This window comes from Triturus cristatus, chromosome 12 (genome assembly GCF_964204655.1).
Source record: "Triturus cristatus chromosome 12, aTriCri1.1, whole genome shotgun sequence".
Lineage (NCBI taxonomy): Eukaryota > Metazoa > Chordata > Amphibia > Caudata > Salamandridae > Triturus > Triturus cristatus.
Genome location: NC_140595.1, coordinates 707,668,811 through 707,692,711, shown reverse-complemented (window position 1 = coordinate 707,692,711; position 23,901 = coordinate 707,668,811). Strand labels below are relative to the sequence as shown.

At 43.6% G+C, this 23,901-nt stretch overlaps 1 protein-coding gene across 1 annotated transcript in view; it reads left to right on the top strand.

The window, feature by feature from the left end:
* CTC1 (CST telomere replication complex component 1) overlaps positions 1-4,889 on the top strand; it is a 191,922-nt gene extending 187,033 nt beyond the window's left edge. The window contains exon 24 of the mRNA XM_085636896.1: positions 460-4,889. Within this exon, the coding sequence (XP_085493022.1) occupies positions 460-614 (155 nt within the window). The 3' untranslated portion in view covers positions 615-4,889. The remainder of the gene's footprint in view (positions 1-459) is intronic.
* Positions 4,890-23,901: the final 19,012 nt, after the last annotated feature.

Genomic DNA, 23,901 nt, shown 5'->3' with positions numbered 1-23,901 from the left:
TAAGCCTTTATCTTACACGCCATACTTCATTCATGATACACCATCTTCAATGTCCTCTACTTGTTACCAATTTGTGTATACTATCTTTGTCAGTGGAATCAAACACTCACATCATTTTTTAGTGCTGTAACACAATCGCTTCAGTTTATCAGGTGAATAGACCTCATACTTTCTGTGAAAAAAGAAAGAGGGGGCTTAAAGAACTACCTGGTACTATTAGAGATAAGCACTTGAGCAACTTTTTTTCTGACTGTCGTGCTGGTTTTTCCCTTTACATTGCGCGTTTCTTATGTTTTATTGTGATGAGTTGAGAATTAAAAAGATTTTCATGGAAGATTGAGAAAATAAATACACAAGACAAATGTTGAAGAAAATGTTTTTTATGGCTGTGCCCAAGTCTGCAAGTGAATGTGAGCCACACTGTTTCACTTTGACCAATTGTTTATGATTTTCCTCCAGATTCCAGGCAGATGAGAAGATTCACTAACAGAGATCAGGAGTATGTCACTACGTTGCACCCACAGCTGTCCCTGATCTGTCTGGACCTGCAAGAGGTGGACTACAGAGCGCTCAGTCATGTGTGCAGTGACAGGATTGGACAGAACAGAATTTAAGGCACAGCTACAGCTCTACCTTATCTTGGTGGGATGAGTAAAAGGATAAGAGAAAGGCCTTCCTCCAGTCCATTATAGGGCTTGTAATCTAATACAAAAGATTTATGAAAGATTTGTGGCCTTGTGGACATTCCAGGCTCCATCTGCATCTAGCTAAGTATTCATTTTAGGTAGCTACAGATATGAAATATTGGTAGCCAGCCTGGATCCAGTTTCTGTGGCCTGCCTGTCTAAATCCAAAGCATACTTTTACATGAGCAGTTGAATGTAGGTTTGCATGTCACAATATTGTGTTTTCAATACCAACTTGCAAGGATATTGTATCTGCAGTATCGACTAACAACATAAAGTCAAGGTATGGGCATGTGGGGAGTATAACATTTTATATTCCAAACTCCTCGTGTACTTTACCTTGAAAACAGGTTAGTAATCGATAACGCATCTTTTCAAGCCAATGTTAAAACCATGGTATAGACCTAAAGCCTTATTGTTTTCTATTTCTAATCCAATTCCTCCCCTCCTCCTTGCAAGCTCTCCCTGTTATTCCTTATACATCCTTATACAAGGGGGGAAATGATTACTTGAGATGCTGGCAATGAGCACAGAAGTCACAATGAGATGCAAGCCATCATATGTGTCACACTGATCCTTTTACCCACCTCTTCCGCCTGCAAAAGGATTCGTAGAGAGGCGAGACATCATTGGTCTGCTCCCACCCATACCCTTTGTTTTCACAGATTATTTGTACATGCCTGGAGTATAAGAATGTGTATGTACATTTCCATCTGCTTCTATACAGTGTCTTCTCCAGTGTCTTTTGGCAGCAGGGGATCTGTAATTCTCCACTTTTCAAACGCTGCCAGGACGCATGGGCAACTACACCAAACAACCCAAACACCCATATCACCTCCATTCCTGCAGTCCTTTGTTCTCCTTTTTGCAGAGAATGAGGATGATGCTGGCTCTCCAAGGAACCTCTCTGAGCTCTAAATAGGACTTTGCTTGCCTTTAATACAGGACACAATGGTCTCAACCTTTGTGATGCATAAAGGAGGGTTTAAATATCTCCTGTTTCTCTTGGAGGAGGTGCTTTGATGCAGATGCCCCACTAAGCTCTCTTTTGCTGCTCTGGGATTTCCCAGGGTGTCTTTCCTGGACTTAAATCAGCATCATATATGCCTCCTGCTAAAAGCTATTTGGTTTTTGCATGCTGATCTCCTTTAACGCTGCACTGATACAGCATCAACATCATTCCCTCAACCCAAGTTAACTCGTCAGCAAACACAAGATGAGACCGCCTTATGTAACCTTCATCCCAAAGCAGTAGTGAACACCCAAGTACTGGTATTTTCAAGTTCCCTTTGCACCAGAACCTGCCTCTGGAGTTGCAAGGTAACTCCAATACACACTTTGACCGAAGGGACTTACAGCCCAACTTCTGAGGTCCTGGACTCTATTTGTCAAGGGTTGGCACCTTCCAGTATCATAATTGTAAATCCTCAGATACCTCTGCGGCTCTCTGGCCTAAACACTGGGGCTGTTTATTTGGAGTCCAAGGGCCAGCATAATGCTCATCGCCCCTCACACTCTTTATGCCGAGGATGGTTGTCACCTCATTCATCAATTCCCTTTTTCCAATCGCATGGCTCTGGGGGTAAAGTGAACTACCACCATGGCCCAATGTTCATCCCGGTACAATCTGAGGAGCCTCTATTCTCCATTCCATAATAAAGGTTGGGCCTTTGTTACACGAAATGGGGGTGATACAGAGGGAAAGCATGGTCTCTTGTGATCTAGTCATTACCTCTTATTGTCGAGCATATCGCACGCTTCACTTCCATAAGTAGGCACCTCGGTAGCATGGTAGACTTACCTTTTGAAATGTCTTATCACATGGAATGTTGTTACACATAAGTGACTGTCATGGAAACAGCTACTAAGGTAGTTGGAAGTCAAAACTTGGAAGTTCCCTTACTGGATTATGGAAGAAGAGCCTTGAATACATAAGGATAGACTTCTTGCCCGCTCCTGCTCTGATGATGCAGAAGTGACTCTGATTCTCAGTCTGTATCTGCCTGTCCATGTATTCCTATCTAGGAGCACCCAACACCAGGATGGGGCAAGAACTTTACTCCAGCTGGGACAGTAAAGCATAGTGGTTCTGGAAATGTCTACTTTCTTGAGATTTGGACGGCTAATTTTATTTCCAGTGATTACCTCTATCGTAAAAGGGGTTTATTTTTCTCTTTTGGCAGAAGATGCACTGGTTGGTTGCTACTGGCTGGGTTTCCCCTCTAACCTATTGTGCAGTTTTGCTTAAAAACCAACAGCTATGGACACAGTAAATTTCAACTCTGTCACTCAATGGCTTATTACTTTTAGAAAAGTTTATTTAAATTATTCAGCCTGGTTCAGCGATTGAAACCATTGTAGCTATAGAGTTCGCTTTTTGTAGACAAACTCTTAAGACTGTACCAATATGATAGGGTCTTTGAAGATTGTGGTATTTGTGATTGGATCGCTTTAGCCCAAAATAAATAAACTACTTTCTTTCAGCCGGTAGCTCACCTTGAAAGCCTTAACCATGAATGTGGCAGCAAAAGAATTTCCTTGAACGTAATTTGGGCCCTGTGTCATTTTTGCTGAATTTGAGTCTTTAGTGAGGCGTCTTCAAACGGCCTCTCTTTACTCAATTTTCTTACATGCCGCGACCCTCAAGATTGGAACAAGCATTCATGAAATTATCCTTCTTGGTGATGCAGGACTATTATTTGGAAAAGTAAAATCTGATTCATATTAATACATAGGCCCGCTTGGTGGTCTTTCTTGCCCTAAGTGCCTCTTCCCCTACTCCCTTTCATCAATGGAAAATAATCCTAAATAACATAAACAAGTAGATGGCAATGTTGATGGTTAGAAGACCGCATTGTACGCACACCACTGTCGTGGGCACCATAGGTGAACACCGTTCTCACTCTTCCGCCCCATAATTGCAAGCTGTAATTTCTATATTTTGGCAGACCGAGGTATTGCATTGTGCTCTTCAGAAATGGACTCTCCACTCGGTGGCTGCAGTCATTCTTTTTCACAAATTCTAGTTAGCGCAATGATTGCCTTTGTGGGCGAAGGAGGGCCAACATTTGCAGAGTTGTGAAAATACATGTATTTATATTCCCCAGTTCATTTGCTTTCCAGCGAGGTCTGTGAATGCATAGATCATACTTACAAGCAATTTGTTCACTGCAAGGTCCCTTTCTTACAGGAATGTAGGTTCTGCACCTTTACTCTCAGTCTGGTTATAGAGGCATCATGTTAGATGCCTGCTGTGATATAGTAAAACTTTCTTATGGGGTGCTGTGGCATTCCATGCTGTGGGGCTGCTTTATTGCTTGGTTATAGACCCCTCTGAGATTTCATGCCTGCTGAACTCTTATGGACTTATTTAAAAGTTGCCAGAAATAAAGCATCTGCAAGACATTGGTGGATTCCCCACTCCATCCACCTTGTACTTCCCATGCTTCATTTAGAAGTGGGGGGCCACCAGGTTTTAACGACACATCCCCAGCTGGCTCCACCGCCATGGAAACCGCTTGCCAGAGGGCCAGCCACCACAGGTCAGCTGGTTCAACAGCATTGAAAGGCCCACCCTGTTTTGATTGTGGTTTTTAAGCTGTTCTTTTGTTTGCACGTGCCATGTAAGGCATGGTTTAGTGACCATGAAAAAAAAAGCCGCTGCTGGGGTTTCTTTCTGAAGGAAAAACATGTCGCTGGCTGACATTACACGGCATCCTGGCCAGCAATGCATTTGCAAAAGTGCTCCTGGGGTGCGGGAAGAAACTTGTTGAGTGAAAATGTCCCCAACACAGCTAGAAACTCAGTATTTAGTAGGTGGGTGCCAGCAAGGCAGGCATAGGTTGCGCCTCTGCCACCCCATCTGCCCACACCGGTATCCTGCAATTATAAAACCCCTTCAGTGTCTCATGCCCCCTGGTAGCCCTCCAGAGTCACTCTCTGCATTTTTGAATTTTATGTTTACCTCATCAACCTTTGTATCTCCTCCTTGTGAAGTCTGTGATGGCCTGGCCTCTGCACCAGCGAGGCAGCCCCAGCATTGTTGGCCATGTGATGAGTGTTTGCACAAGCTTAAGAAAAGTGGGCGGTGTGCGGGACACACTGTGAATCTGTGTACATATATAGCATAAGCATGTAGCCTCTGTGCTCAACACATTGTTTCTGTATTTAGACTTGTTTAATAAAATGCACATTTCCAATAAAGAGATAGATGTGTCTTATTTGTCATGGACGTGGTTGTTCAATTGGATGATGAACATAAGGATATAAACACTAACTAATGACTGCATGATTAGGCCCATCATGATTGATTGCTACAGTTCTGCCTAAAACTATCCCAAGTTGTTTGAAACTAGTGTGATTGGAACCAGAGCATATCCAGATTAGGAGAGACTTGTGCCCACCAGGAAGCTGTGTCTTTTTTATGAGTAGTCCTTAAGGCAGGTTTCCCTCTCCATCTAATAAAACGTTTCCAATGGATACATCTCACCGCAGACTCCTTGCCTTTAGAGTATCCCATATCCCAAGGCACTAGACTAGATATGTAAGATTTAAACAGCATTGTTCCTTTGTGCTGGTAGGTGGCCCTGTGTGACCCTGCGTTGAATTGTTCCACCCCGAAGTGAAAATGGAACTGTATATAAGCATTGCCTCCACGTCAACATCAGTTCCCTTCTTTCCATGCCTTCATAAGTGGATCTTGTGACGTGCAGGCCCCTTTGATGGATATGCCAGGTGACGGTTCTCGTCTGTTTGGCGAGAATCCTGACTCAGTATTGGAGCACTTCAAAGAACACTGGGCCACAACATGCTCCTTAGGCCTTTCCACACCAGTGAGACAGCACTCTGAGCAATTTAACCCCCTTTCGAGGCTACTCCAGGAGTTTTGCATACCAGCATCGCCAAGATTCTCCGCTTTCACCTGTCGGGCCGGGATTAAGCGTACAACATCCAGGCCACCAATGGCAGTCCTCTGCCCATCTGGCATCAGCCTCCAAGCCAATTTAGTTTGCCCCTAGTGGCATTTTACCACCCTTTGTTGGACAGGATCAGACATTTCCTCCAAGGACGGTAAATCCAGCAGGTTTGTTTTTGTGTTTGAAAAGCTTTATTGGGATTTAATAAAACAGAAACAACCAGCAATATATATAGGAAACAACAAGAGATGCAATAAGTGAATAATCTGGATACCATAAAAGAAGCATGAAAGCATTTTCGGGAGTTTACAGAGGAGGGGAGGAAAAGAAAAGAGGGGGGAAGGTAAGAGGGGAGGGTGAAAGTCGGAAAGTAAAGAAGAGTATACTATTTACATGTCATAGATAGTCACAAAACAACTTGTGAAATGAGTCGAAATGTATAACAGTGCAACAGGATACAAATAATAAATATATAAAATAAAAAGAAAGCAAATACATATAAATGTAAATATAAGTATAAAGAGACAGAGATAATCATTCAAGGAGGTTTAAAATTGTCAGATGACAAGCGTGAGAAATTCGGTCCAAATATATGGTAAGAGGCAACCAGAACAAATCCTTATTATATGCTGGTACACATGAGGAGGCGAAAGCAACATCTAGTCTATGGTATTGACAGAGAGTATTCCACGAATGCTGTATGGATAGACTTGTGAGGGATTTCCAGTTAAAAGAGATGTGTTGCAAAGCCAGGCCAAGCATGAGGTCAAAAAGACCATGAGATTGTGGGGAAAGCACTAAAGATTCATAAAGACTGCCAGCAAAAAGGAGAGGGATAGAGTAAGGAATGGAAATAGAGAACAGACGGGAAATGTATGACCAGACTTTCTCCCAGAAGACAGAAACTGAAGGACAAAGGAAGAGAAGATGAAGAAGGTCAGCATCTGAGGAACCACAAGTCCAACATTTAGATTCAGTTGAAGAAGAAAAACGAGATAAAGAAAGAGGAGAAAGATAAAGTCTGTGCTAAAGGAAAAACATCGACTGAGTTAGAGAGGCAGAACGGGAAATCTTTAAAGATCTGGTCCAAAGTTTATCCCAAAAGACTATAGACCATTCGCATCCTAGATCCGACTCCCAGGAGAGTTCTAGTTTAGATTTCATACGATTTGGGTTGGGGGCTGAAAAGAATTTGTAGATAAGACAGGCTGTGGTTGAAGTACAAAGTATCGCAAGGAGACAGTTCTGAGAGTCCGAAGAGCAAGAGGAGGGAACAGAATAATAACTGTCAGTTATTATCGCCATAAGCGTAGTGAACTGTGGGAAAAAGGATCGAGAGCAATGGAAGAGGGACTGAAAATGGGAAAAGGAGCAAGGGGAGATACCGTCAAAAAGATGCTTGACCCATATAATGCCTTTTAATCTCCATGTTTTCCAGAAAATGGGCCTGTTATTTAAGAGGATAAGCGAATTATACCAGATAGGGGATTCTAAGAAGGATTCGCGAGAAATGACCGTAGGGCGAAACCGAGGTTTCAATAAAGAACAGGTGTGTTTAAATAGAGGGAGAGAGGCAAGGGAAGTTTTGGTGGAGAAACGGAGGACTTCATTGAACGAATGGGGCAGTAGCGCGATATGTTCAATAAGAAGCCAAAGAGGAGTAAAGGGGGAGAGGTCCGAAATAAGCCATTTTGAAGCTTGGCGTAAAGAGAAAGATTTATGATAAAGAAGAAAATTCTGGAAATTCACACCACCATTAGACTTTGGTTTACGAAGAGAGGATAAAGCAATTCTGGGTTTTTTATTCTTCCAAAGAAATCTTGATAGGCATGAATCAATGCGTTTGAAATAAAGAGCAGGAATATGGACAGGAAGCATGGATAGGATGTAAATTAGAATCGGGGCAATCATCATTTTAATCGAGTCTAAACGTCCCCACCAGGATAAAAAAAGAGGATTCCAGGAAGAAGTTAGTTTCTCAATACGAGATAATGCAGCGGACATGTTTAGCTAAATGGAAGACGTTATGGAGTTGGAAAACCATATGCCAAGATATTTAATTTTGGAGCTGTTCCATGCAAATCCAGTGGAGGAGAAGGAATGCGAAAAACAGTATTTCGTGAGAGGAAGAATTTCAGTCTTATCAGAATTGATTTTATAACCGGAAACCTGTGAAAAAGAGACGAACTCAGACATTAAAGGAGAAATAGAGGTTTCGGGAGAAGAAAAGAAGAAAAGAATATCGTCTGCATACGCAGAGAGTTTCAGTTGATGATCACCGTAAGGAAAGCCAGAGATGGAATCATTGGTATGAATAGAGGTCAAAAAGGGTTCGAGGGCTAGGACAAAAAGTAGAGGGGATAGAGGACAGCCCTGACGAACACCTCGCCGAAGAGGAAAGTAGGAAGAGACACGGCCATTAACTAAAAGCGAGGCCTTCGGAGCTGAATAGAGTAAGGAAATGAGTGATATGAAATTAGGACCGAAGCCATGCCAATGCAGTGATGTAAACAGGAAGGACCAATCAACTCTATCGAAAGCTTTCTCTGCGTCAACTGAGATAGCGGCCAGTGAAGAGGAGAGGGAGGAGGCTTTATTTAAGACATTGAGAAAAAGGCGAGAATTGTCAGAAGTCAGTCTACCTTTAACAAAACCACACTGCTCTTTACCAATAAGATGGGGCATGAGGGAGTCTAAACGTAATGCAAGGAGCTTAGCAAATAATTTATAATCCACATTAACAAGGGAGATTGGGAGGTAGTTTTTACAGAATTGAGAGTCACGACCATCTTTAGGAATAAGGCAAATGGTGGCTTCCTGAAAGGTACCTTCTGTCTTACCAGTGGAATTAAATGAATGAAATAGCATCAATAGCTTGGGAAGCAACAGATCAGAAAAATGTAAATAAAATTCTACAGAAAAACCGTCTGGGCCAGGTGATTTGCCTTTAGTAAGAGTACTTAAAGCATTAGAGAATTCCTGAAGTGAAAGGGCTTTTTCAAGATCAAGAAAATTAAGATGAGAAGTAGAAGGAATAGGAAGTTTATCAAGATAAGCTTGGATGATAGCAGAGGAAGAGGGAGATTCAGGGGTATATAGATTTTGATAAAACAATTTAAATTCATCCAGAATATCCTGATCTTTGTAGAGAAGGGAGTTAGTAGAGGAATAAATAGAGTCAATAAGTTTACGTTCCTTACGGGATTTGAGATAGTTCGCTAAGAGTTTCCCTGCCTTGTTACAACCACCATAGTACCGGGCACTACTGCGAAGAAGTATTGATGACGCATTATCATTAGAAGATTTATTGAACTCAATCTTGGCGTGTATCAACTCAGGTGAAATAGAATTGGTGGAAGAGGTATAAAACTCATGCTCCAAGTGCTTAATATGTGCTAAGGCAGACTTCTGTTTCTGAAGAAAACGCTTCTTATTCTTAGAGACAAAATCTATGATGAAACCTCTAGCCGTGGCTTTAAAAGAATCCCATATAATATGGGGAGAAGAATCAGAGTCACAATTAAACTCGAAGAATTCCTTAGCAAAAGAGCGAAATGAGGAGGAGAAAAGAGGGTCAGTAAGTAAGGAATTATTAAAACGCCAACGAGAGGATTTTGGACGGAGAGGAAGTAAGTCCAGGTCCGTAACAATTGGGGCGTGATCAGAGATAACTATGGGTTAAAAAAAAAAACAGATCAACAATTTGGTTGCAGTCACCACCTAGAATGAAGAAATCATCTCGAAATTGAATACATTTTTGCGTAATCGAAGGCCAAAAAGTACAATCAGGTTGAGTAGGACCGTAAATATTAAAAACAGTTAAAGAAACAGAATTGATTAATAACTTTGCTAGAATCCATCGTCCATCCTTATCATTCTCGTGTGATAAAACTTTACACTTCAACTTTTTATGACATAGAATAATAACACCATTTTTTTTATTGGTAGATGGAAAGAATAGGACCGTACCCACCCAGCTTCTTTTTAACTTAAGAGATTCAGTTTCTGTAAGGTGTGTTTCCTGCAAAAGAACTATATCGGGGTTATACGAAGCTAGGTGGGAAAGGATTCTCTGTCGTTTATTAGGATTAATAAAACCTTTTACATTCCAGGAAATAACTCTGAACGGAGAAACATTAAAAGTTGAAAATACTTATAAAAACTCAAGTATGCAATAGTAGATAGAATAGGAAGAAAACTCAATGAAGAGAAGAAAAGGAGAGATAGGATCAGTAGAAAGAAAAAGAGAAAGGGGCAAATACCAGCAAGAAAATAAAAATAAAGAAAGGGTAAAGTGGAGGTTGTTAGATGAGACAGCAGATAGGAAAGGAGTATGAATGTGATAGAGAAAGAGGGAAAGGAGGAAGGAGGGGAAAGAAAAGACAAAGGAAGAGAAAGAAAATACAGTACATATCCAAAAAGGATGACCGATGCGACATACCTAAAGGGGTCGAGGGAAGAGATGTCAGGGCAGGGACGACACAAGACAGGACGAATCACCTAAACCAAGGACATCCGGACCGCACCAGGACGGGGGGAGACAAAATAAGGACCTTACAGGCACTGGAGACAAAAAAAACCCTATATGAAATAGAGAAGAAATAATTAGCGAAAAAAAGGCATGAAGAAGAAGAGAAATAAACACATACGTAAATAGGCACATAACTAAATATATGGACAACAATGATCATGTAGCATAGCTACAATTCAAAGAAAGGTAACAGGCCGCTTAATAAACAAATCAAAGAGCATTAATAAGAAAAAGATGAAAAACAAAACAAGGCTATGACTGTAGAATAGCTAATGAGCAAAAAAAAAAAAAAGAATGACAAAAAGTCAACCATTGGAAGGACCAGCTGTATCCATAACAGAAGTAGTATGAGAATGGATGAATTTCTTAAGATCCGCTGGATCATGGAAAGTTCGAGTCTGATTCTGAGATGTCACCTTAAAGATGCAGGGGTGGAAGAGGCCATAACGAGCACCAAGGGATCGCAGAGGAGGTCGAAGATTAAGGAATTCCTTTCTTCTTGATGCCGTTACATTGGATACATCTTGTGAAATAAACACCCTCTGTCCGAGCCAAGAAACCTGACGTTTGGCTCTGGCTGCCGAGAGAACAGAAAGCAAGTCAGTGAACTTCAAAAAAAGAATGATGATTCCTCTTGGTTTCGTGGGAGCCGCAGAGCTGGAGAGCCGAGGGCCCAGACGATGCGCTCTCTGAATATTGAGAGAGGTGGAAGAAGGCATATCCAAGAGCTTCGGCAAGAAGGAGGAGAAGAAGGTAACAGGGTCCTCACCCTCAAGGGAGACCATAAATACGTAGGTTGTTCCTTCTGTTCCTATTTTCCAAATCCTCTGCTTGGGACCGAAGATCACGGACCTCTTGTTCCAAGGAAGAGAGCCTCTGAGAGGTATCGTGCACCAAATGGAGCTGCTGCTATACCGAGGACACTCTGGATTCCATCGTATACCACTTCTCCTCCAAAAGTTGCATTTTACTGTTAGTTTCTTCTACAAATGGACGAAGAGCTCTAATTTCTTCCAGTAAAATCTCCAAAGATATAGGAGGAGGCGACGATTTGTCAGGAGATGGAGGATCCTGCTTTAGGCGCTTGGTTGATGATAGTGGCGGAGAAGGTTTAGCAACAGTCAATTGAGTTGAAGTGGAGCGGTTGGAAGAAACACCTGCCATCTCGCCTACGCTATGCGGTGAAAGACTTGCTGAAGGGGAAATTGGTGATGGCAAAGTAGTGTGAAGTTTAGGTACAAACACAAACTGTGGTTTACGCAACTTTCCCATATATGAATGATACGGAATAAACACAGCCAAAGCAGCACGTAGGATAAGAGGCAGGTATGTTCAATAAACCTCACAAAAAGGCAAAGAAAAACAGGCACTTGAAAGGTGAAAAAAGCTTCCAACACAGTCAAATGGAATAAAGTCAAATGAAAATGCCTGAGAGATAGTGAAGCGGCTGAAGGGATAAACCCTCAAGGAGCAGAGCTGCTGTCATCAAATAGAGGAAGCATTACAATCCTGGTGGCAACTGTTTGCGTAGGAATTCAGGCGAGGGCACCTCAAAAATGGAGCAGAGCAGATGCAAAAAGACATTGAGCCAAATTATACATGAAAAATATAACTGGATTAAGTAGAAGGAAGACGTAAGAAAAAATACAAATCCACAACAATAGGTAGCCACAGCAAAAAAGCCATAATAAAGGCAGCAAGAAGTTGTCAGAAGCATCAAATTTACATTTTATGCAGGGAGAAAGCCTCCGATACTTGAAAAAGTCGCTGGAATCCACTTCAGCATGTTTAGCCCTTGAGAGGCATTAGCGTGAGGAAGCTCTCAAAATGGCGGCTGTTCTGAGGGGCGAATGTCCGTGAGGCAAACACAGCCAATTTAGGCTAATTTCAGTGAGAAAAAAACGCTCACCGGGTGCGCGTCATGTTCCCCCAGCAGGAGGCAGCGGAGGTCTGTCAGAAAGATGCAAAAGCCAGCGCCCGCGGACAGAAACTCGTCCCGTTGCAGCTGAGGTCCCACGTCAAGCGGCCATGGGCTATCGGCGCCGAAGCGATGCCCCGAGCAGGTTTGTTTTTTGAATCATTCAACTAGGCTCTGCCATTGCTTTTTGACTCGTTGCAGCTTCCCTTATAAAAGTTTCCAAGAAGCCACCTGAAAGTCTCTTAGACACAGAGGAGTCAGAGGATGAAAGCCTATTTGGACCTGCATATAGTCCTGGCCAATTAAAGGGGAAATGCCAGGAATATGATGAGGACCAAAAAAACTAAATCAACACTCCACAGGTTGACCCCTATCATTCGAGATCATACCAGCCTTCCGAAAAGGAAGCCCGTCTTCTGTGTTGGCAATCTCATCAATAATATGAACCACCATATTATTTATTTATTTGAAAAGTGTTATATAGCGCTGGCTAGACCCGGAGGTATCAGAGCGCTTTACATGAGGATCAGCGAGTTACAGGTTACATAGTTACATCAATTAAATTAAAGAATCGCAGAGGGAGGAGGAGGGGGAGGGAAGGAAACACAACGGGGAAACGAGGAAAACAATGTTAAATGACCGGCTGGGTAGGTGACGGCGCAGGGGGTGAGACCAAGGACGGACTCCTCTATGGCTGCATATGACCGCTCGACTGGGCAATGGCCAAGGTTGCTCGTGCACCGAGGTAAGTAAGCAAGGATAGTAAAGCATCACATTGTGAGCTAAGAAAGCATGGAAACTGAGGAACTATAACACCAGGACTCAGACAAGTGTATCCATTAAAAATAGCGTGAGATCAAGATTTAAGGGAGCACTTAAAACAGTGCTAGACCTATCAGTGCTAACTCTGGATGCACAAAAAACTGTTCTACCTCAAAATAAAAGACACACAACTAAAGAGTGAAAAGTTTAGGAAAAAGTTAAATTACTGCAGCACAAGAATGAAGAACTATCTTGAAAAAAGAAGGTCCGTCAAACTGCTGTGCTGCACCAATGACCAGAACTAAACTAAAGCAAACAACAGAGGCTGTAGAAGAACTTGCTAATGGTCACATGCCTCAGACGTGATGAAGCTAGCAAGCGCCAGCCATTGTTGTGCTGATTCGTTCACCTATCCTTGGCCTGCAAGGGTATTGGCAAACCAGTCAGCAGTGCTCGGAAATTCAGGCTGGAAAAGCATACAGGCTGCCAGAAATCTGACATAGCGCTATGATGAAAGTCAAGTCTTGAATGTTTTTCAAGAGGCTGAACTCACTATTGGAACATGCCACAAGGTCAGAGCTTGTGACACATGTGGTCTTCAGAAGCAATAGCATCCTTTCTGTCACAAAAACCAAAATAGATTCGAAATGAAGAGAAAGTTCTGAATAATGTCAAGGAGACAGGAAGTCAGTACAGGGATCTAGCATGCAAGTTATAGTACCACTACAATGCATCCACAACAACGTGTCCCAACTGCAGTGAAGTTAAAACCATGTATTTCCCATGACACTGAGGTACATTACAAAGAGGTAAATTACAACGCATTACAATGACAATGCATTTAAAAGTAACATGGTTGCAAATGGTTTTTAGGGTTCAAGGATGGATTGTATGGAGGTTGTAAGGGGGTTTCAGAGTTTAGAGCTGGGTTGCGTTAGGGGTTTGTAAGAAATTGCTAGGGTTCAGTTATAGGTAGTGTTAAGGGTTTGAGGAAAGGGCAGTAGTAGGGGTGGTAAGGGGTTTACGGTTCAGGAAAGGGTAGCATTAATGAGTAGTAAGCTGTTTTAGGGTTCAGAGATAGATGATGCTAAGGAGTAATGAGCTGTTTAAGGGTTCAGGAAAGGGTATTGTATGGGATAGTCACAGGTTTTTAGGGCTAAAAAACTGGTAGCGCTAATTGGTAGTAATGCTTTTAGGGTTTAGGGAAGGATAGTGGTAGGGGGCAGTGAAGAGGGTTTTAGAATTCACACAGGGTAGTGTTAAGTGGTAGTAAGGGAGTTTTAGGGTTCAGACATTGGTAGTGCTAAAGGATAGTAAGTAGTTTTTGGGTTTAGGGATGGGTAGTGCTAAGGAGTAGAAAGGGTTTTACTCTGTTTAGGGAGGGGTATTATTGAATGGTATTTATTTATTTGATTTGTTTTAATAAGGGCGAACAAGACCCATAGGGGTATCAGAGCGCTGTACAGAATTGGCGAAAGCAAGGGTAACAAACACTATGGGACAGTAGGTGAAGTTACAATAAATGGGGAAACAGATCAGGTCATGAGTTGGGGCTATCAGCGGTGCCCTAGAGCAAGAGAGCAAAATAACATAAAAGCATACAATAAAACGCACCAGTGTAGTACAATAAGAATCAGAGTATTAACAAAACAATAGCATGATCACAAGTTGATGCTGTTAAAGTTCGTTCAAGAATAGCCGTTTGACAAGCTTCTTGAAGGAAGCAGTGGAAGGATTGGATCTGTTCTCGGGAGGCAGGGCGTTTCAGATTCTGAGCCCGGGCAGAGGGCGGGCCGTCTGTGGCCGTCCGGGGCTGTCCGTGGCTGGGCTGGGCCATACTCTTTACCACCGAGCTTAGGATTCCCAGATCTTTGAAGACATCTACTCTGGTAATTTGTCAAACGGTTGACTGCTCAGTTGAACTTTCAAGCCAGTTTAATACCCACTATTATTGACATTTGTAACCCAGTCTTGCATTTAACATGCCTATAAGCCAAAGGGAACCATGTTTTTCGGGGTCAGGCCCTCTTGACAATTACTTAGTGAAAAAGGTTAACAAAATTAACAGTGACCGAAGGGCTTCCTTGGGGATGGATAGCCCTCAAGATAACCCCCAAAATCTTTTAAATGCTCTGAGAGACCCATTGGACAAAGGTATTTGTGACTCCTCTCCCCATCCCCCAGCCAACGCTACCGTTATGGCCATAGCTCAGGTCTACACGGATCCTTTAGTCGCGGACTTAACCCCAGCGAGTGAAGTTATAGACGAGGTTACACCTGTTCCTAGACCGGTCAGGAACTGTAGAAAGCAACAAAGCAAGAAGGGGGGGGTTCTCACAAAGGAAAAAAAAAGGGTCGATATTACGGAAAAAGCTCACACCGAATTAGACGAGCACTTAAACAATAGTTATGGTGAAATAACCCACTATTCCCTGACCAATTCTCCCAACTACTTAGTTCCTTTGAGGTTTTGCTTGATGCTAAATTAGAATTACTCATGCAACCTCTAGTACAGAAACTCGATAAGGTCGCTGACGAGGTTAAGAGGCTGGGAGGTTTATTAACAAAACATTCAAACTGGGTAGATAGCAACAAAAAGAAGGGGCAGTGTGCAGCTGGGCAAGAAAGCCTAGATAGAGTAGAACACCTACAGTTACCATCTCAGCCCTTCAGTATTAATGCTACAGTCACGCCAACCCCTCCAGTGATTACTTTAGCTTCGAATCCAGTTATCCCTGTAGTAAATGAGTTGGTCCCGGCACATAAAGAAGAGGTGGAAATGAAAGGTAGAATCATAAACTTACCCCCGGCATGCTCCCCTTATGTTGTGATTTTAACCAATGTCCCACCTCAGGACAGGCATTCAGTTTCTCCGTACAAGGAATCGCATGACTCCCTCAAGCAAAAGACAGTTTCGTGGTTACATAGGAAGTGTGGGTTCCCTCTCATTCTGGCTAACGACATCTTAACTACTCGAAGAGTAAATTGGATCGGGCCTTCCAAAAAAGCATTTACTGGCGATTGTGTCATAGCCAATTTCAGACACACGCAACATGTGGCTACCGTGTTACTGAGGGCAGCATCCTTGGCACAAGATGCAAATAGTATTCAGGCGCGTCCCCTAGGTTTCTTTTACACCCATCTCCCCCCTAGGGATCGCTATCACCCGACAAGGTGGAGAAATCACACTTCAGCGACGGATTTGATGCCTTTTCCCCATCAGGGTGTAGGAGCTGACCATCTGTCTTTGGGTGGGCCTAACATACCCACGTGTAATCGTTTTGAGGCACTCTCTTTGCTTGATATGTGTGATTGACAGGAGGCTGGTCAACAACGTGTCCCAACTGCAGTGAAGTTAAAACCATGTATTTCCCATGACACTGAGGTACATTACAAAGAGGTAAATTACAACGCATTACAATGACAATGCATTTAAAAGTAACATGGTTGCAAATGGTTTTTAGGGTTCAAGGATGGATTGTATGGAGGTTGTAAGGGGGTTTCAGAGTTTAGAGCTGGGTTGCGTTAGGGGTTTGTAAGAAATTGCTAGGGTTCAGTTATAGGTAGTGTTAAGGGTTTGAGGAAAGGGCAGTAGTAGGGGTGGTAAGGGGTTTACGGTTCAGGAAAGGGTAGCATTAATGAGTAGTAAGCTGTTTTAGGGTTCAGAGATAGATGATGCTAAGGAGTAATGAGCTGTTTAAGGGTTCAGGAAAGGGTATTGTATGGGATAGTCACAGGTTTTTAGGGCTAAAAAACTGGTAGCGCTAATTGGTAGTAATGCTTTTAGGGTTTAGGGAAGGATAGTGGTAGGGGGCAGTGAAGAGGGTTTTAGAATTCACACAGGGTAGTGTTAAGTGGTAGTAAGGGAGTTTTAGGGTTCAGACATTGGTAGTGCTAAAGGATAGTAAGTAGTTTTTGGGTTTAGGGATGGGTAGTGCTAAGGAGTAGAAAGGGTTTTACTCTGTTTAGGGAGGGGTATTATTGAATGGTATTTATTTATTTGATTTGTTTTAATAAGGGCGAACAAGACCCATAGGGGTATCAGAGCGCTGTACAGAATTGGCGAAAGCAAGGGTAACAAACACTATGGGACAGTAGGTGAAGTTACAATAAATGGGGAAACAGATCAGGTCATGAGTTGGGGCTATCAGCGGTGCCCTAGAGCAAGAGAGCAAAATAACATAAAAGCATACAATAAAACGCACCAGTGTAGTACAATAAGAATCAGAGTATTAACAAAACAATAGCATGATCACAAGTTGATGCTGTTAAAGTTCGTTCAAGAATAGCCGTTTGACAAGCTTCTTGAAGGAAGCAGTGGAAGGATTGGATCTGTTCTCGGGAGGCAGGGCGTTTCAGATTCTTGGAGCAAGACCGGTGAAAACACGATTGTAAGATCTTTTCTTTTTGAATCTTGGTGGTTTCAAGAGTAGGGTGGACGTATTTCAAGCTTATTTGCCAGGTAGATCGGGGTGTTGTAGTGTATGGCTTTATGGGTCAGACAGGCTATCTTGAGTCGGATTCTGGCTTCGATAGATAGCCAATTTAGTTGCAAAAGGTCGGTTGAGAAGTGGTCATGTTTTCTAGAACCCTTGATGAGTCTAGCCGATGCGTTCAGGGTAGCTCTGAGTGGGGCCAAGCTAGCTTTGGGAAGTCCAGCAAGGGTCACCAGACTATATTCCAATCTAGAGATAACCAAGGAGTGAACCGCCGGTCTGAGATCTTCGGGGGAGAGGAAAGGTTTGATTTTCTTACGGGTGTTAAGTTGGAAGTTGGCTCCGCTAATAGTAGCACTGATGTGCACTTGCATGTTTAAGTGTTTATCCAAGGTGATGCCTAAAGATTTGGCAGAGTCTGCAACATGAGGGGTGTAGTTCAGAGCAGTGGGTTGTTTAAGCCAATCCAGGGTAGGAGCCGACTGATTGGGGGGAAGGGAGGGGGGGGGGGAGTGGGGGTTCAAAAGAAATTCCAGTTTGAGTGTATTGAACAGCAGATGGTTCTGAGCTAACCATTGTTGGGTTTGTGCAAGGGCCGCATTTAACGTTTTTATGTCCTCTTGAGAGGAGATCTTAAGGTACAGTTGCGTGTCATCCGCATACATGTGATACTGAAAGTACGCCGAAGAATCGACAGGGATGGATGACAGCAGTATCGGGCATAGTGGAGCTTGACTTGCTTAAATGTGGCTGCAGGACCCTGCTACTGCACTACTTTTGTCCGGATAAGCGCTTACAGCACAAGAACATTTAGTTTTTAAACTGAAGTGACACCTGAGGAAAGCGGACTCAGCAGACTTACCTGGGCTCTGGTGGCAGCTCAACCATCTCCTTGGCCGTTCCGTTCTCCCCGCCGCCTCTTGACATCCGAGGCCGAAGTCGGGCGAGAACCACAGGTCCCAGCATTCTTTCCCGCCCCGCCCACTTCCGCCGGATAACGCGCCCGGATGCGCAATAAACAGCGAGGCTCCCTCGGTGGAGCGGGGGGACTTTGCAGCGACACCTGAGAAAAGCGGACTCAGCGGACTTACCTGGGCTCTGGTGGCAGCTCAACCATCTCCTTGGCCGTTCCGTTCTCCCCGCCGCCTCTTGACATCCGAGGCCGAAGTCGGGCGAGAACCACAGGTCCCAGCATTCTTTCCCGCCCCGCCCACTTCCGCCGGATAACGCGCCCGGAGGCGCAATAAACAGCGAGGCTCCCTCGGTGGAGCGGGGGGACTTTGCAGCGACACCTGAGAAAAGCGGACTCAGCGGACTTACCTGGGCTCTGGTGGCAGCTCAACCATCTCCTTGGCCGTTCCGTTCTCCCCGCCGCCTCTTGACATCCGAGGCCGAAGTCGGGCGAGAACCACAGGTCCCAGCATTCTTTCCCGCCCCGCCCACTTCCGCCGGATAACGCGCCCGGAGGCGCAATAAACAGCGAGGCTCCCTCCGCGTCGCGGGACGCGCGCGGGCGGCGCCGGGCTGAGCCCGGGCAGAGGGCGGGCCATCTGTGGCCGTCCGGGGCTGTCCGTGGCTGGGCTGGGCCATACTCTTTACCACCGAGCTTAGGATTCCCAGATCTTTGAAGACATCTACTCTGGTAATTTGTCAAACGGTTGACTGCTCAGTTGAACTTTCAAGCCAGTTTAATACCCACTATTATTGACATTTGTAACCCAGTCTTGCATTTAACATGCCTATAAGCCAAAGGGAACCATGTTTTTCGGGGTCAGGCCCTCTTGACAATTACTTAGTGAAAAAGGTTAACAAAATTAACAGTGACCGAAGGGCTTCCTTGGGGATGGATAGCCCTCAAGATAACCCCCAAAATCTTTTAAATGCTCTGAGAGACCCATTGGACAAAGGTATTTGTGACTCCTCTCCCCATCCCCCAGCCAACGCTACCGTTATGGCCATAGCTCAGGTCTACACGGATCCTTTAGTCGCGGACTTAACCCCAGCGAGTGAAGTTATAGACGAGGTTACACCTGTTCCTAGACCGGTCAGGAACTGTAGAAAGCAACAAAGCAAGAAGGGGGGGGTTCTCACAAAGGAAAAAAAAAGGGTCGATATTACGGAAAAAGCTCACACCGAATTAGACGAGCACTTAAACAATAGTTATGGTGAAATAACCCACTATTCCCTGACCAATTCTCCCAACTACTTAGTTCCTTTGAGGTTTTGCTTGATGCTAAATTAGAATTACTCATGCAACCTCTAGTACAGAAACTCGATAAGGTCGCTGACGAGGTTAAGAGGCTGGGAGGTTTATTAACAAAACATTCAAACTGGGTAGATAGCAACAAAAAGAAGGGGCAGTGTGCAGCTGGGCAAGAAAGCCTAGATAGAGTAGAACACCTACAGTTACCATCTCAGCCCTTCAGTATTAATGCTACAGTCACGCCAACCCCTCCAGTGATTACTTTAGCTTCGAATCCAGTTATCCCTGTAGTAAATGAGTTGGTCCCGGCACATAAAGAAGAGGTGGAAATGAAAGGTAGAATCATAAACTTACCCCCGGCATGCTCCCCTTATGTTGTGATTTTAACCAATGTCCCACCTCAGGACAGGCATTCAGTTTCTCCGTACAAGGAATCGCATGACTCCCTCAAGCAAAAGACAGTTTCGTGGTTACATAGGAAGTGTGGGTTCCCTCTCATTCTGGCTAACGACATCTTAACTACTCGAAGAGTAAATTGGATCGGGCCTTCCAAAAAATCATTTACTGGCGATTGTGTCATAGCCAATTTCAGACACACGCAACATGTGGCTACCGTGTTACTGAGGGCAGCATCCTTGGCACAAGATGCAAATAGTATTCAGGCGCGTCCCCTAGGTTTCTTTTACACCCATCTCCCCCCTAGGGATCGCTATCACCCGACAAGGTGGAGAAATCACACTTCAGCGACGGATTTGATGCCTTTTCCCCATCAGGGTGTAGGAGCTGACCATCTGTCTTTGGGTGGGCCTAACATACCCACGTGTAATCGTTTTGAGGCACTCTCTTTGCTTGATATGTGTGATTGACAGGAGGCTGGTATTCATGGGGGGGACGAGCCATCCCAGGTCCTTCACGAAGAAAATCATCCCCCTGTATCTACCGTATGTATTAATGTTAGTCACTCGACTGTTGATAACTGTAAGGGGGGATCAACCAAAAGGCTAATCAAAATGTTAACATGGAATATTGCGGGCCTACGTGCCAAGAGAGATAACACATCCTGGTTAAGTTTCTTGAAGGACTATGACATCTTGGCATTTCAAGAGACCTGGGAAACTGAATGTAATTTTTGGTTAGATGGCTATACGTCCTACTTTGTTCCAGCATCAAAATCAGTATCTGGGAGGGCTACAGGAGGTTTAGTGGTTCTGCTTTCGGTGAATCTAAAAGGAACAGTTAGCAGGATATCTTGCTCATGTAATAATTTCCTTATTATGGAATTTAAACTATCCAATAACACAAAATTATTACTGATAAATTGCTATAACTCTCAGCAAGGGGACTCGCCGAACGCTCACTTGTTATGGTTGGCGGATTTTTTAAATACTTATTCTTTGAAGCAAACCACTTTCTGTCACTATATTTTGTTAGGTGATTTTAATGTACACTTATGTAGTCATAATTGTTGCTTATATGATATTGATGGGCCAGATTCGATATCCCCTCAGCATTTTGAGCACTCAAGCAAGGGGGAAGCTCTGGAAAAACTTCTTTCCGAAAACCAGTTGTACGACCCAGGCTTCTACGATCAAAATTCTCGGGTGCCCACCTTTATTGGAAGGGATAGTAACACTATAATTGACTACATATTTCTTTCTTCTGGTCTTTTAAAATACGTATGTTTTTATAATGCGATTCAGTCTATTTTTAGCGACCATAATCCAGTGGTAATTGAAATGTTAGATGGTTTTTCCCTTTTAAATACCTTAACCCCACATATGATGGACATTGAAGTTAAGGCAAAGGACCAGGGGAGGAGGCTAAACTGGTCTAAGGTAGTTCCGGAGGAGTTTTTTAAATCAATTAAGTTAGAGGCGGCCCTGGACCTGGAAATCTGTGGAGACCAACTCCTTACGGGGAAGGAAGTAATTTCCTCGTTTGAAGTTATATGCTCCATTGTGGCTAAGGGCCTAACTAGTAAAAGTAGACCAGCTCCCAAGAATGTAGTTTCCGGCTGGTTTGATCACATTTGTACCAAAGCTCATAATAATCTCAAAAATGCGCTTCAGGCCAGTCCGAGGAACAAAATTCTGGTGTCGCAGTTAAGAAGCGACTATAAAAAAGCATTGATGGTCCGGAAAAAAGAAATTAAACATAATGCCTGGGCCGATCTTATGGATAAAGCAACCTTAAAAGATAGTGCGAAATTTTGGTCTATTATCAATACTCCTCTTTTTTCCGACATTAAAAACGGTGTCATGGAAACTAATATAGCAGAGGAGGACTGGTTGAGTCATTTCAAAATCATATATGGTAGCCACCTTGATTTAGAATCTTTTAATGGGCAAGCCTTGGTTACCACCTTGACACCAGTTAGGTTTCATATAGGTGAAGTCACTAAAGCGATTGAAGACTCTGCAGGAAAGAAGGCTCCTGGCCCGGACGGAGTCCCCACCGACCTGTACAAGGCAAACCCGGTGTTCTGGGCCAATATATTGACTAATGTATTTAACTCCTCGGCTACTGTGGGTTTTCCTAAATCCTGGACTCGTTCTATCATAATACCGGTGTTCAAGAAAGGCCAAAGGGCTGACCCTAGATGCTATAGGCCCATATCCTTGATAGACTCCTCTATAAAAATCCTGGGGAAGGTCATACTTGCTAGGATAACGAAGTGGGCCTTGGATAATAACATCTTGTCTGACGCACAGTATAGCTTTAGAGCCGGCCGGAGCACGGAGGATCAATGTCTGAACCTCCTCCGAATAATAGATAAATACACTAAGGCGGCCGGGGGCTCCATTTATCTGGGATTTATGGATTTGTCCACGGCCTTTGATCTCGTAAATAGGTCGAAGCTGTGGACAATGCTCCTGGAGATGGGACTTGACCCACCCCTTGTGTATTTTCTTTCAGAGCTCCACAAATATTTGAATGCCTCGATAAGGATGACGACTGACGGGAAGTGTACGTCCAGCTTTAAGTCCAGCAGAGGGGTACGACAGGGATGCATTTTAGCTCCCATGCTGTTCACCCTATATATAAATTCCTTGGAGCAAAACCTGCTGGATGCTACGCAGGACATTCCGCGTATGGGAGGTATCCCGATCCCGGTCCTCCTATACGCGGATGATGCTGTCCTGCTGGCCAGGACCCCCCTGGCGCTGCAAAGATTGCTGGACTCGTTTGGGGACTTCATGCATAGCCTGGACTTGGTGGTTAATAACGGCAAATCACATGCTATGTCGTTGGGTCACGCGAAAAACAAGGTAAAGCCTTTTTTCTGTAGGGGAGCTGAAATCTCAAGAGTGAAGGTTTTCACTTACTTGGGAGTACTCTTTGATGACAAAGGCTCATGGTCCCCTCAGCTCTCTATAAAGGTAAACTCCGTGAGAAGCTCATCTGCGGCCGTACTTGGTTTTGCAAAAAGGTTGGGAGGAAAGCCGACAGAGGCAATATTAACTATCTATAAAGCCAAACCTGTTTCCATTGTAAGGTATGGGGCGTCAATCTGGGGTTACATTAAACACGATGTGATCCAAACGGAGGAAAATAAATTCTTGCGCTCCCTCCTTGGCCTCCCCCAATCAACCGCTTCTTATTCAGTCCATTTGGAACTCGGGATTGGTTACATAGCAGATATTATTAAACTAGCCCCTCTGCTGCTATGGATTAAAATATGGCTAAACCCGAATCTTACTTTAAATCACAAAATCCTAAAGGACTGTACTCGACTTGACAACATGAAAAAAATTCAATGGCTGTCAAATATCGAGTTGTTATCTGCCTACATTGGGAGACCTGAAATCTTTTCTAACCCTGAAATTCTTTGTAAGGCAGATCTTGAGTGGGTAAAATCTAACTTTATGAAATTAAGGGAGGCCGAGCGGGAAGAAGACGAACTTCGTAAACCCTCTGTTAGGGGACATGTCCTGGTATCCCAGCCTTCAGGGTTGTCATTATATCTTACAATAGTAACCAACCCTTTTCATAGATGGCTGTTGACCAAATTCCGGTTCAACCAAGTACATATAGTTCTTTGGGATGTGGTTGGCTGGAACAGGCTAGAAGATGTTGCCCCTTGCAAGTGCGATGACATTTCTCCACAAGACACTACGCACTTTATGCTCTTTTGTACTTTTTTAAAATATGCCAGGAAGAAGTTTATTATTCCTTTGTTAAAAAGTAGGAATTTTATACAGTATAAGCCAGCTCTATTGTACTTAAGCATGCTTGAATGTCCATTAACTATGTTCAGTGTTGCTAGCTTTTTAGTGGCAGCTGTCAGAGAAAGGAGGGTTAGACTAAAACTAATACAAGATGTGGATCCTATCTGATATTTGGAAACCGAACCTGTTCTAAGAAATTACGTTGACTATGGTCTATTATGAATTTTTAATAGGAATTGTTTTTAATCTGTATATCTGTGAATTGCAAGATTTTTATATA